General features: G+C 44.8%; 1 protein-coding gene across 3 annotated transcripts in view; it reads left to right on the top strand.

Annotated features, from left to right (window-relative positions):
* The first annotated feature begins 15 nt into the window (after nt 1-15).
* The window catches only part of srgap1a (SLIT-ROBO Rho GTPase activating protein 1a), a 61,888-nt gene continuing 48,422 nt past the window's right edge, over nt 16-13,481 (top strand). For all 3 annotated transcript variants that reach the window (XM_037450687.2, XM_037450686.2, XM_037450688.2), the window contains exon 1: nt 16-318. In XM_037450687.2, coding sequence (XP_037306584.1) covers nt 255-318 — 64 coding nt within the window. In that variant the 5' untranslated portion in view covers nt 16-254. The remainder of the gene's footprint in view (nt 319-13,481) is intronic.

Here is a 13,481-nt window from a genome sequence, read left to right as displayed (position 1 = left end):
TATCCAGAGGGGAAGAGGAACAACCGACAACTCGCGTTCAGCGCTCTCCCCGAGTCTGTCTCTCCCTCTCGCTCCGAGTCGAGCTTGTTACGCAGTTAAATCCTTTCCAAGGGCCATTTGTTTCTTTCGCCTTTGCCTTCCCCCCCCCCCCCCGTCCTGTGCGGGATGCGGCCGCTGCTGTAGGACCCCGCTGGATCAGTTTTTCTTTTTTAAAAACAAGTTTACAACAAGCGTCGGTCTGAAGGAGACAGAAAATGTCCTCGTCGAGGTTCAAAAAGGATAAAGAAATCGTCGCGGATTACGAGAGTCAAGTCAAAGGTAAGCGGGTGTTTTTCTCTCGGAAAAGGAAGCCGCTGGGATATCAATTAGTTTGGAAGGCTAAACATTACCCGCGTGAGTCATGGCTAACGTTTGAGATGTCGCGTGTTACATTTTAAAATATATCTTTAAAAAAAAAGAAAAAAGTTGCGCCCAGGAGTGGCCTGGGGTCTTTTGTTTGGCCGTTTTGCACGTGAAAGCGGTCCTCCGATTTCCCCCCCATCTGCACAATGAAAGAGTTCACTATCTCACCCGCGTCTTTAAGCCCTTAAATGACTCTGCTAGGTCAATAAAGAAGGATGTAGGGTAACCCCCCCCCCTCTCTATTTAGTATATATTGTACTGCCACTTCTTGGTGCGGGGCATTTCATTGTGCTGACGTGTTTAACAACCTGTTACTATCAGAGTTCCCGCAGCATTACTGCGTGCTAATGAGACAGAGGAAGGGAATCGCACATGTCCAGACAGCACACCTGTATTGTATGTGTGTGTTGCTCAGGGGCACCACAGAAGAACAGTGGGATTCTCCTCAGGTGGTTCTTATTGACCTGTCTAGGTCTTCTCCGTTTCCCCGTTAAATGGTAGTCTTAAAAATGTGTGCGTCCTGAGTTACAGGTGTGCAAGACGTACTAATAACACCCCCCCCCCCCCGAACTGATCTAGTGTCCTTCACCCCGCGCACACCTCTGTCCATATGCATGCAGAGCAGATTCAGTTGCACAGGACAGAGGCTTCAGGGTAACCATGGGGATTTGGCCCCCGGTCTACCAGCACTGATCTTGAATGCCGTTAATGCATGCTGAAATACCACCCATTCATGTCCCCATACACCACCTTTAAATCCAGAAAGAAAGGCGGGCAGGGGGGAATGTGAGCTGGGCTGCATGAGGAATTACAAGATTGCATGTAGTTGAGCACAAGCTTTCATTTGCAAGGAATGCTCAGCACCCTTTCTTCCCCCTGTGAGGATGACTAAGGGCGTTGCAGCCTGCAACAGAGGATGATACAAAGTCACAAGGGACGCTGAACAAGAGATGACGGAGCTTCCCATTTGTCATGCAGAACCCAGCGGGGTAATAACAGCAACCTGATGCTACTGAGAATAACTGTTGCTAGAAAGGACCACCAGAGCTGTGGTAAATCCCTGTTACTGTGTGTTGTTTTGTTGAAGATGCAGAGTTCCATTCTGACGGTTGTGCTCTGAGGGCTTGTCACACATTGTGAGACAAATATTCTGGTAAAGATATAGTTCACCCTGACAGATTGTGCCTAGTGGTTGGCATAATGTAGTGTGCTTGTTGTTTTTGCAGTGCAAATATCTGTTATTCGATTTGAGAGCTGCTGTATTTCTTGGACTAAGACATTTGCACGAGGATGCATGTTTTTGTGCTGCATTTAGCGTTGCCAACCCATTTAACCACGGGGAGACATCAGGTTAGATATTTTCACCCCAAAACTTCTCAGACTTGCTAGCGAATCTCTACAAAATGTTTGCTTTTTGTCAAAGATAACAGCATCTAACTTCTGTAACACGGATGGCTCCTGCAAATGCTGACCCGGTTGGTTGTGGGAAAATAGCTGTTACTGTTGGAAGAAAATGCATTTAGTCAACAAGAAGGGTTCAGTTTCAGAGCAGGTCCTGATTTTGTGAAGTGTTTTGGGTTAGGGGTTTACAGTGATGAGTGGGATCACATCTGCTGTGATAGCCAGAGGCACAGTCTGGTGAACAGACACATTGATTACTCAAGAAGTAGAACAACAAGCCACAGCAGATGTTTGATCTATTTGGACTGCATCCTCGTTGTCACAGTGTGAAAAATTTTTTTTTTGAATTCTTACCATATTTTAACAAATATCTAGCAGTCAGTTTGGGATCATTTTACTTGTGAGTGTTTCATGAATTTTTCTGAAATCCTCCCTCCACAGAGGGACACTTGTTCTCAAGCCCAACTTGTCATTCTCAGCTGAATGACATTTACTTCTTACCTACAATCAACATCCTTTTTTTTCAAAGTGTAATTTCCCACAGATTAAATCAAGAGTGGTGTAATTCAGGGAAATTATTATCTCTCTGAAAAAGCTCTGCAGCACTGGGATATTTTTTTAAGAATTGGTCATTTCTATGTCCTTTATGGCGCACATGGGTTGCAGTCCATTTATGTCATTTAAAGCTGACTACGGGGAGGCTGTCGGCACACTGGTATTCTCTGTGGCCCTCTTGTTTCCGTGGACGGGTGCATCAGGGCATAGCAACCCTGCTGTGTTTTCTCTTGGGCAAAGTGTTGGTTCGACGTCGCGCATTGGCTCGGTGTTTGTGGCCCCGGGGGGCAGGACCCCTCTGTCAGGGGTCCTCTCCTAGATCAACATAAAGGAGGCTCTACCTGCGCTGCTGTTTGAAATCAGAGCACTGCTCCGCTGCATACTCGGAGGCCGTGGTCTGCCGATGTTTGTATGCAGAAGGGTTAAAGGCAGGAAACTGCCCCCGATGCGTTATGGTCTATCTGACTTTGAAATCAACGGGCACACATCCGGTGAAAAGGTTAAAATACCAACATTTCCCAGTTGATTACGTGCACTATATGTTTTGTAGTTCACATTTTTCAAAATAAAAAACTACAGCTGCAAAATAATATGTAAATAAAATGAACACCTAAATTTGTACTTTAAATATATATATTTTTTTAATGTGTTTGAAAGTGAAGTTACGGAAGAAAAAAATTCCCGAAATGTAAAAATGACCTAGAGCACTAAAAACTCTATTTCCCTGGGGTGCCTGCCCTGTATAGGATTTGTCTTGTGGTTCGGTCATTACATTTACATCAGTGGAAGTCAAAGTTGTTTGAAATAAATGCAGCGTATCACCAGATTCTAGCATGTGAGGATGTGGAGGCGCTTTCTTCTCTTGAGAAGGTCTATTGTGCTGAAAGAAAGGTGGATTCTAAACTAGGAACGCTTTGAAATACGTAAGCAAATAAATAAATACACTCGCTAAGTGCTGTCACAGAAACAAAACAACAGCTAATAGCTGACGGAAGTTACCATATTCAGAAAGAGGAGGAGTCTCTGGTGGCAGCAGTGCCCTTAAGCTTTGTTTGACTCTAATTTACTTAATTAGCATCATGTTGTATTGCAGATGACGACGTGACCAGAGAGATTGAGACTAAACAAACCGTTACCCTACGTATTGGTTTATTCGATAGTAATTTCCGGGAGACTTCTATACAATCCGATCTGTTCAATTTCATCAGAAGGAGTTCATCAGTAGATAGAAAGTTTTAAAACACTTCCACGTCAGCTTCAGTCGACACAACCAGAGATTGCCTCCTAGTTTGCATGAACCGATTCATTATGTGAGCATCGACTTAATATTAACATGCACATCACAGGTTCATCATGTCCAAAGCCGTTGCAGGATATTAGAGAGAAGCTTGTCTTACTCAGTGGGTAACTTTAAACTTAGTTCTATCCCTTGACTAACATATTGATGGAGATGATGGTTGCTCTAACTAATTCATTGCAACTAAAAACACTCTGAGCGCAGAACAGCCGTCAGACTTTGGTATCCTTAGGTCACTGCTGCTCTCCTGATTATTAGATATTCTCATTTTGAGGGCACCATAACTTGACCTTTGGTGACGGTCACATTTTGTCCTCTTAACAACATGCTGGTGCCACCCGATGAAACTTGAGTCATTGGGAAATCCGTTTTGTAAGGAGAATGGCAACCTGGGAACCAACGCCGCTATGGGTCATCCTGTTATCTTTCTGGCCTTCAGTTAATCTAAATAGCCCCGATGTGTGTTTATGGCGCTCTGTGAGGCTGCGTCTTAACGGCTTCTCGGAGGTGTCGAGGTTAGAGCTTACAAGACTAATGGAATCTTAACACCCTGTGGATCTACACATCAGGCATCCGTCCACACGCTTACCATCTGCTTTCACCACCCTTCCTCCTTAAACTGTGTGTGCCCGCCCGGTGGTAAGCATGGGGTGTGGCCCCCCCAAGAGAATAGTTACTGACGGCACCATCTGCGGCTGCTCACTCGTTTTTTCTCAGTTTCAATCATTTCTGTTGACCACAAGCAAGGCTTCACCTTCCCAGCTGTGTTTTCATTGACGCCCTCACACCCACCTCAAAACAAAAACCCCCTATTAACAACTATCCCTGCACAACCAAAATAAAAACGGATGATCGAGACAGAAGACAATTAACCGTGGATAGGTCGTAGCATAGAACAGTCAACGCTAGTCAATAGCTTTACTGTTGGCTCCACTCGATTTCTCCTAAAAACGTATTTGTTCTTTCCCGTTCACCGGGTCGCGAGCATCGCTTTAACGCAACGGGGGGCCATGACTAACTGGAAATCCCGCAAAACCAGTCTGAAAATGGAGAACATCTGGAACAAGTGACAGGGGACGACAGTTTTATTATGGAGCAGGACGTGCCATTCCGTGTTCGAGGGGCGCGGACTTGGCAAAGAGTCTATTGTGTCCCTGTAGTAAACCACACTGTCCATCAAATGAATCCTACTTTAACGTGTCGCAGACTGAAGCTGCTCCATCTGTGAATGAGTCGTACAGAGGAGCATACCCGGTAATGAGCTGGGTGACATTCAGAGTGCAGCCGTACTGTTCTGGTCAGAGCTACACGGTGTTAATGGAATTGGACAGTGCTTAGAGAAAGTAAAACCCATGAATTAAAACTGGGGGGGGGATAAAAGGGAGGGTCAAGGGGGGATTTAGAGAGCTTTTGGCAACTTTCTGGACAACTTTAATTCTTTTGAAAGTCTGCCGGGACCCAGCAGATGGACGGACAGGAAGGCAGACAGACACGGTGGACCATCAGGCCAAGCTGCTGTCTGCACACCCAGCGGGGCTGGATTAAGGGGAAGGAGGTTGGGGGATGGGAATCGACGGTATGAGGTCAGTGCAGGAGTGAGTGAAGACTTGGGGGGGGGGGGGTCATAAGCTCTGATCTGGTTGACTTGTTCTAATCTGCTTCGGAGTGTGTGCAGCCGATTCCTCTGCAGAATCTAAGCTGTTTATGTGTGTAGCGGAAGCTTTTTAAGACAACTACAAACATGCTTTAGGTGAATTCCTTTTTTCCCCGCGTTCTCCGGAACATTGCGACATCTGCGAGAACCGCAAAAAGCGCTGACTGCCCGCGGTAATCTGAAGATGCGCTTAAATTCTCCATCCACTTTCACTGTCAAATACTCTGTGTGTTGAAAATGTTTTCTCAAGTCCACTTGGGACTCCTCCTCGTTGGATAAACTTAATTTCAATGGGATGCTCACTAGCGAGCCATCAAATGAAGTAGATACCTCTGGCTCTCTCTCTACTGCACTGATGTTGCTTATGAGCCACGTAAGGCCCCTTTCTCATGAACATCGTGACACATGAAACCACCATAACCAACAACACACTTTTTAAAATCGACTAGAAAGATGTACTGAGTGCGGATCCCTCGTTTTCACTTGTGCCTGTAGGTCTCTGTACCTTTTCACTGCCTTCAGCTGGCGGGTTTCCGAGCTTTCCTGACACAATGCAATTCCGAACAATCGACTGTCGGAATGACAAGCAAGCAGCTTTGCCTGCGCGGACAAGTTGAGCCTTGTCTGCGTTCATCAAATGGCTATTCATTTATTGCACCTGACAAAACGGGCCAAATTACATTAGCAACTTTCTGTGTTGTGGCAAAAAAAACGCACATCCTTTGTACATTTCCATCATGCTTAAGTAGATGTATAATAATTGAGTTGCCTATATAATGGTTGCGGGAAACGCTGTAATTGTATGAGTGTTTATAAAACAAGACTGCTCTTGCAATTTTAAAGTTATGAGCCGTGTTCAGATGAATTTAATATCCAAAGATCAATCAGAATTGTTCCTCGGGGACTTTCTCTCCCTCCGGGTTTTCTTCTAAGGCCGATCTAACAGTTTAGTTTGATACACAACCACAATTTCTTGCAAATGGCATAACATTTTCAAATGCCGCAGTGAAGTCATTAATTTTCTGACCTCAATAGATACAGACGGGGGGGGGGGGGAAAGAAAAAACCTCAAAGATGTTTTGGGTCTGATTTAAATAAGAGGCATTAAATGCTATCCAGTGTAAAGTTTCCACCAAATTTTACCCAAACTATTCCTCCTTCTGTCGCAGACGCTCTTACCCACCCACCCGTGACCATCATGAACAGAAGTTTAATTTACTGACTGTGCGACTCCTCCCTGTCCCCTCCCCCGTTTCCCTTTCTTCTACCTTGACCTCGTGACCCCAAAGAAGCAGCCTTTGAGCCGGCTGCCCTCCTACTCAATAGCCACAGACCACCCCTCGAGCCACGGCTGCCACGTTGGGCTGTTTCAGGGAGCAGTTATTACAAAAAGAATTGGTCGATGAAATGTTGACCGCAGGCTTCGTCCCCTTTTGTGCCCCCTCAGCCTGATTGATTATAGCTTGAAGCCAAGACGCAAACCGTGTCTTTCATTTGAAAATATTATGCAGTCACTTCGGACATGCACGGCTCTCCACTTTCAGTTTTATCAACCTCACAATAGAGGCTAATTCTGGGTTTTAGCAGCCAGAGCAGTAGGAGTAAGGCCCAAGTGGAATGACCAGCCATTGCTGGATCTAAGCAGGCCCCAAACTGTTCTCTACAGCCCCCCCAGATGGAAACGAGAGCCATAGCTGCGGCTTCCATCTACAGATATGTGGGGTACTTGGAAATAATACCAGCCATGCTCCTCCCCCACTCACTGTGTCCCACTGTGATCACATATGGAGAAAGTCTCAGTCCTTTGGCTGCGTCATGTCCTTCCTCACTCACTCTGAGCTTCAAAGAGGTTCAAGTTAAACAGTTTAATAAACTAAAGGCGAGGGATGAAGATGATATGAATGCATCTCTGAGGCTTTTACGTGCCCTAAAAACTTTCCAGGCTGCTATGCAGCGTTGGTCAGCCATTTCTATAAATAACTCCTAGATAAATCATATTTATTGTCATGAGACCTCATGTCATGTGGTTATTATGCAAGAGATGAAATGGATGTCTTTGATTCTTCTTCCTGCACGTGGTTTACAGTCAGATGAGCAAAAGCATTCCAAGTCTGCTAGAACACCCACTATATACAGATTAAAGCCTACCAGTTAAGTAAAAAGCCATCGGCGTGCTTCTGTCCGTGCCTTTTTTCTGTCTCCGTCTCTCTCAATGACCCCCTGCTGGCAGCCTACTGCCCGGGAACCTCCTGTCACCGAACCACTGACCTTTGCTCCACGACTTGAATCCTCGAACCATAGCTCCACCCACTCTGATCCAATGGATGGATGGAATGGATATCAGCTGACCATTATAGTAATGTATACACTCTAACTGAGAAGTAGCAAAACGTTTTTGGGAGCAACTTCTGCCGGGTGACATGCAGCGCCGGAAACTGAACATCAAACCTGGACTTCCTGTTTTTGTTTCCACCACATCTTCACAACCCTGAAGGTTACACAAATGAGTCTGAAAGCATATTGGAAATGCTCTTTGTATGTGCCGGGCAGATGATCAGCAAATTCAGATGATCTCATTCTCAAATGCACTGTACACTTTAAACTAGTCTGCCAGCTGGCAGCAATAACTTCAATAACTTTAAATAGTTCATTGCCAGTTGTAGTTTTAGAATCAGCAAAACCTCAAACTAGGTTCAGTCCCTGGTTAATCCACTTGAGAACCAGCATAACGGATGAATTTGTGTTTGCCACCACATTTCCAGCCACTTATTATTCATGTCATGTGAAGGAACTTGCCTGGCACAGCATGTCTTGGAAGTCTTTGTTGTGTCATCTTTTTTTTCTGGTGGAGGTTTCTTTAGAAAGATGAAGTGGAGTCCGTTATCTTCGCTTAATACACGTGGCATCAGCTGCTAAGTTAGTTTTTAGGATCAGTCTGGTCTGGAAAGAGTGTCCTGGTCTGCCCCTTTTCTCATAACGCACCAGAGCAAATCTGACAAAAGCTGCAAGGACACTTTTTTTTGCCTTTTTGAGAATTATGAGGTGGTGTGGTTGAGCTGTGTGTGGTTAATGTTGTGTCTCAGTGGTGTGATGTATGGCAACCTGGCTGGGTGTGAAAGACCTGCATGACTGGACTGTGGTCTCACTCTCTCTCTCTCACACACACACACACACACACACTTGGGAAAGTATGGCCTCCTATCCCCTGGCTCTGTGGGGGACAGAAAAGAGAAAGCCCCAGTCTTGCTCTCTATAGTGTAGAGAAACAAAGAGCAGTGAAAGCTGATCGGTCTGTTCTTTTCTTCTCCCTCCCCTTTGTCCGTCATGCTCAGAGCAGCTGCCCTTAGGTCGATCACATTTTGTGGCCCGCACTGTGATCTCTAGGTAATCCGAATGTGTTGTGTGGATCGGTGTGCCGTTGCCCCCTGCAGGCAAAGTTGGCATTGGATTTCACGCGGGGAACGATGGCGAAAGCCTTTAACGAGATCTTTCTGACAGACATTCCTCAGACGTGTCATCTCGGTGCCTGAGAGCCTCCTCGCGCTGTCAGCCACTGGTACTTAGAAAAGTGGGAGAGGATTGGCCGTTAAAGCCTCCCCGAGGGTAGGTCGCAGGAGGCAACGGCACCTAATTAAACATATTGGCTTCCGCTATAATTATCTGGAAATGAGGTCTCTATGAAGCCCCCCTTTTATTCTCTCAATGTGGTGTGTGTGTGTATTTGTTTTGGAGCTGGTCACGTTGGGCCAGTCTTGGCCTCTGGAGCTAAATGAGGAAGGGGGTTGTAAGGGACTTCCTCATTCTCCAAGCTTTGGCTGAATTGGGAGAAATCCATCCTTTCTGGCTGTGACCGTGACCGGGGGACTGCTCAAGGCCTGAGGACATGTGAGGGCACCAGTCTGAAACCAGAGTGAGGGGAAAAGACCAGGATGTCACTCGAGTTACGTCTTTTGTAGCATGAAGGATTTAACTACACACATGATGCTTGTAAAGGTTACACATTTGGGGATATTTAGTAATATACTCAGACTTATGGGCAGAAAGTAGGTTTCGGGAAAAGATGCCAATGGCTTCAACGCTAATATTTGCTCAGACGCACTGGTTACAGCTACGGCTGATGGGTTCTGTGGTAATCCATTCAGTGGCTCTGATCAATTTAAGGGATGGGCGGTATAGCGTTTCGATGGGTATAAGATTTCCTCACTGTGTTTTTCACATACTGTCATACCGGGGATAAGCGTGTTTCAGGGTAGAGATGCTAAAGCTGCATGTTTGTACAACTGATAGTTTCAATAGAAATTGGCTCTGTTGTCTTACAGCACGATCCTCGATGTGCCATGAGCATGTAATTCTCCTGCATGCTTTTGCTTCTGCATACTCTCTCACGTGGGGTTCTTCTAATGTTGATCTTACGGTCTGCGAAAGAGATATTTGCTCCACGTTCCATCTGTGCCTCAGTTTTTAGCGAGCTGTCTCGATCAGGGCAGGCTCATTATTATGCCCTCGCAGTGCGACCTTGGACTTACAGATGATGTTGCGTCAGACTGAGAGCGAATGGAAAAAAATTGAACCCTCCAGTACAGCATCAAATTCCTCTTTTCTTTTCAAGTTTGCTTTGAGCTGTCAGCTCTGTTAGTTGCAGCTCAGGAAACACACGGTTCCACTTTATATTTAGTTTGATGCTGGGAAATGTTTGAAAATTGCATGATAATGAAATGGTAATGCTTTAGATAGTGCCTCTTTCGTGGGCCCTGATGATTCATTTACAGCTCTTAAACAGCCATTAAAAATGCACTGTTTGGATGTTTGGTGGAACTTACTGTATAGCTGCATAACTATAACTCTTTGATTTTAGATCATGCTGCTGCTTTGAAGTTTGGCTCTTGGCAAAATGTTTGCTGCGTTATCCTGTTGCTGTCGGAGATGACCCTCTACAAATGTCTCCGTTGGCGGAAATCTGCTTAAATATGATTTGTCAATGGCCTTTCACCTTTTTTAAAGGTGAACATTGACTAGGCTTGTTCTATTGTCTTTTTAATTAAACAAAATGTCTGTTAATTTAGTGGTGAACAAGTGATATGCATCCATCCGGCCACAGTATCATATCAGTTGATCACATTTAGCTTTGTGCGTGAGGGTTCTCACGGACTGGAGAGTACTTTCCTCTTGTGTATGTGAAATTATTCGAAACCCCCATCTCCCCAACCTCCAGCTCTCGGGCAGAGCCCCACCACTCTCCTCTACCTGCCCTTAGTTCTCTAGCCTCAATCTTCAATCCCGGCTTAAGCTCACCCATCCATGCACCTCATTACCGCCCATCTTAGCCTCAACCCCCTGTGGCCCAATCCCTGGTCCTTGACCAGCCACAGTGACGGCCAAAGTCCCACTGATGCTCTTCCTCTGACGTTCAGACGGAGTTTAGGTGTCAACGCACCTTTTCCTGATGGATAAAGGTCGTTATGAGTCTGTTTAGTCTGTAATCAGGCCTGGTTCAGTGCGGATGGAGCAGCAGGTCAGATCTTAAAACTTCTTGGTGAATCTCCTGATCTGCTGGTCAATGCTCCCGCGACTCTGACTTATTCTATCAGAGTCCACTGGTCAACATCACAATAGTGGATCTGTGCGAAATGTGTATGCTGTGACTGTACTCAGCCCAAACTCGTCACCTTGCATGCTAATTCTAAAAATGCAATTACAGTGTAAAGTATTCTTCCAACCTAGCACAGATACACCGTCTTAGCCAGGGAGGGAGACGGCTGGGTTAAACACAAAGTAGCAGGCAGACGTCATCTGACTCCTTTGGCTCCAGCTCTCCCGTTCTTCTCCAGGGACGGCAGCTGTCCGTACGCGTCAGGTGGGTGATCTGCCCTCATCTTGATCCCCTTTGGCCCGCTGAGGTGAAGTCATCCCGTGTGAACAGAGGGGACCACGTAGCTTGTGACGTAGGTAGCGTCACCAGGAACTCCTGTGGGAATGGTATTTGTGTTTTTTTTAATTGTGTGAGCCATGGCATTATCCAACATCTAGTAAACAGAGCTGGATACCTTGAAACCTTCTGGGGGATTTGGCTCTGTGAACATAAACAGCCAGAATGACTTTAGCCTTGAGGCATTTTGACTCTTTTAACTCTCTTTAAACATCCTCAGTGTACTAATAGGGATATTTATCCTGACTCATGTTTTTTTTAGTGGATTTGAAAGACAACCCTTATATTAAAATTCCTGGTAAAGATCAGGCACAGTTTCCAAAGTGGATATATTTAAACAAAGCTGTAGTCTTCTCTAAAAGCAGATTATTTCAGCTGTCACAACTTTAAGCACCAGGTGGTAAAAGATGAACGGTTTGGGGGAAGCTTGTACTTCTTATCAATGTTTTTAGCCCGCCCAGCCCGACCCGTTTAGAGTCAGAGGAGAAATGGGGTAGGTTAAACGCAGAGAATACATTCCACAGGGGAATTACTAGTTCTAATGCTACTCTTTGTTTTGCTCTTAACGCACGGCGACCTAATCGATACTGTTCAAGAGCCTCCTTCATTTTGGTTCATTTGATTACTATACTTCATTTCAAGAAATGGTAAAGATGACGGATATACAGACAGGGTTGAAGACATCGATATTATTCTCACACACACACACACAAATTGTGGTACTAAACAAACTTTAATGCATCCTATCAACACTCACTGCTACACAAAGATGCTTCTGTGTTCTTAGGGTCTAATTTGAAAGCATTGGCCTAGTAATCAATACAGCCTGTGTGTAGGCACAGTGAGTCTTGTAAAAGTAGTTTTAGTAAAGGCTGAATGGTCTTGTGTGTGGGTGCGTGGCGTGCACATAGAGTTTGTATACTGGGACAAACTTTCAGCTGTGCTTTGTATCAGCCATCTGCTCCTTTGTAGATGAGACGGTTTTATCTTTTTTGACTAATGAAAATAGCATTGTGTATTTTAAACTTCTTCTATAAAGACAACTGAGGAAGGGACTTAGGAGGACTATAACTTAGGTATAGTTATATTCATGGGATCCTTCTTTTAATTTTCTTCTGGACAGTATTTGTAAGAAATTGTATTGTTTAAATTTCTGGAAAGTTTTTAAACATTTGGTTTAAGTGAGGGATGAGAAGAGGGAGAACTAAGTCTACTAAAGTAATTCTCAGATTCACTGATTGTATACATATCTGTTGCTCTAGTCTAGCCAATCAAGAAGAACTCCACATTGTTTGGAGTGAATATTGAAATGTGCCATCCTCCTGACTTTTTGAACTATGCGATTCCCCCCTCCCCCGCTGAGGTAATATCAATAATTAGTTTGACAGACAACAATAAATAAAGTGCCATCAAATGTGCGTTTGAAGTAGGGCCGGGAGGTATGGTCAAAATCCATATCACGGTATTTAGATGGTTTCTGACGGTATTCCGGTATATGACAGTATTGCGTTTAAACACATGCATGTAAACGCATTAATTCATTGACCCCAAAAAGGACCGCGGCTACCCGCTAAGAACTAGCTGGCAAGTTAGCGTGTTAGCTTGTTAGCTCGTTATGGCTGCTAGTGTTCATCATCTCATTTTCCTCCAGTATCGCTCTTTTCCGTGTTTTCATGTAGCAACAGAGTTACTTCTTGTTGTGAGCTTTAGCCTACATGCAGTTGGGCAGGTTAATTTTTATAATTGTATATTTATTAGTGTCACAAGCTGCGGTGTGTTAAAGAGCGTTTGTTGTGGGTTATTGTTGTGTTTTAACCATGCCTCAATCTCAACACATGTAAGACAAACCTCCGACCTTGTGCTTGTGTGCTTCGTGATGTAAAAAAATAAATTCTGCCACCTGCCGAAGAGCATTTACGATAAGAAATTGGTCACACCTGTATAAAAGGATATCTTATACCGTTTGAACCTGTATACTGCCCAGCCCCAGTTTGTAGTCCTCCGCCCTGTATTAACTTTATCTTAGTTTATTCAAAATATATCTCGAGGCATTTACCTCAAACTCTCTTAAATTCTCAGACGAAAACAATTAAAATATTTATCAGACCCCTTCCATATTTTTTAGCTAATAACCAGCCTCAGCCAGTTTTGCCTATTCTCTCCCCAGCAGGCTTGCAGCACATGCTGTAGCTCCTTGAATTACAGGCCTGGTCCTGAATAGTACGGTTGTTCCTTCCCCCCCCCCG

The sequence above is a fragment of the Pungitius pungitius genome, chromosome 6 (assembly GCF_949316345.1).
Source record: "Pungitius pungitius chromosome 6, fPunPun2.1, whole genome shotgun sequence".
In the NCBI taxonomy this organism is placed as follows: Eukaryota; Metazoa; Chordata; class Actinopteri; order Perciformes; family Gasterosteidae; genus Pungitius; species Pungitius pungitius.
This window is presented reverse-complemented; position numbering and strand designations above follow the sequence as displayed.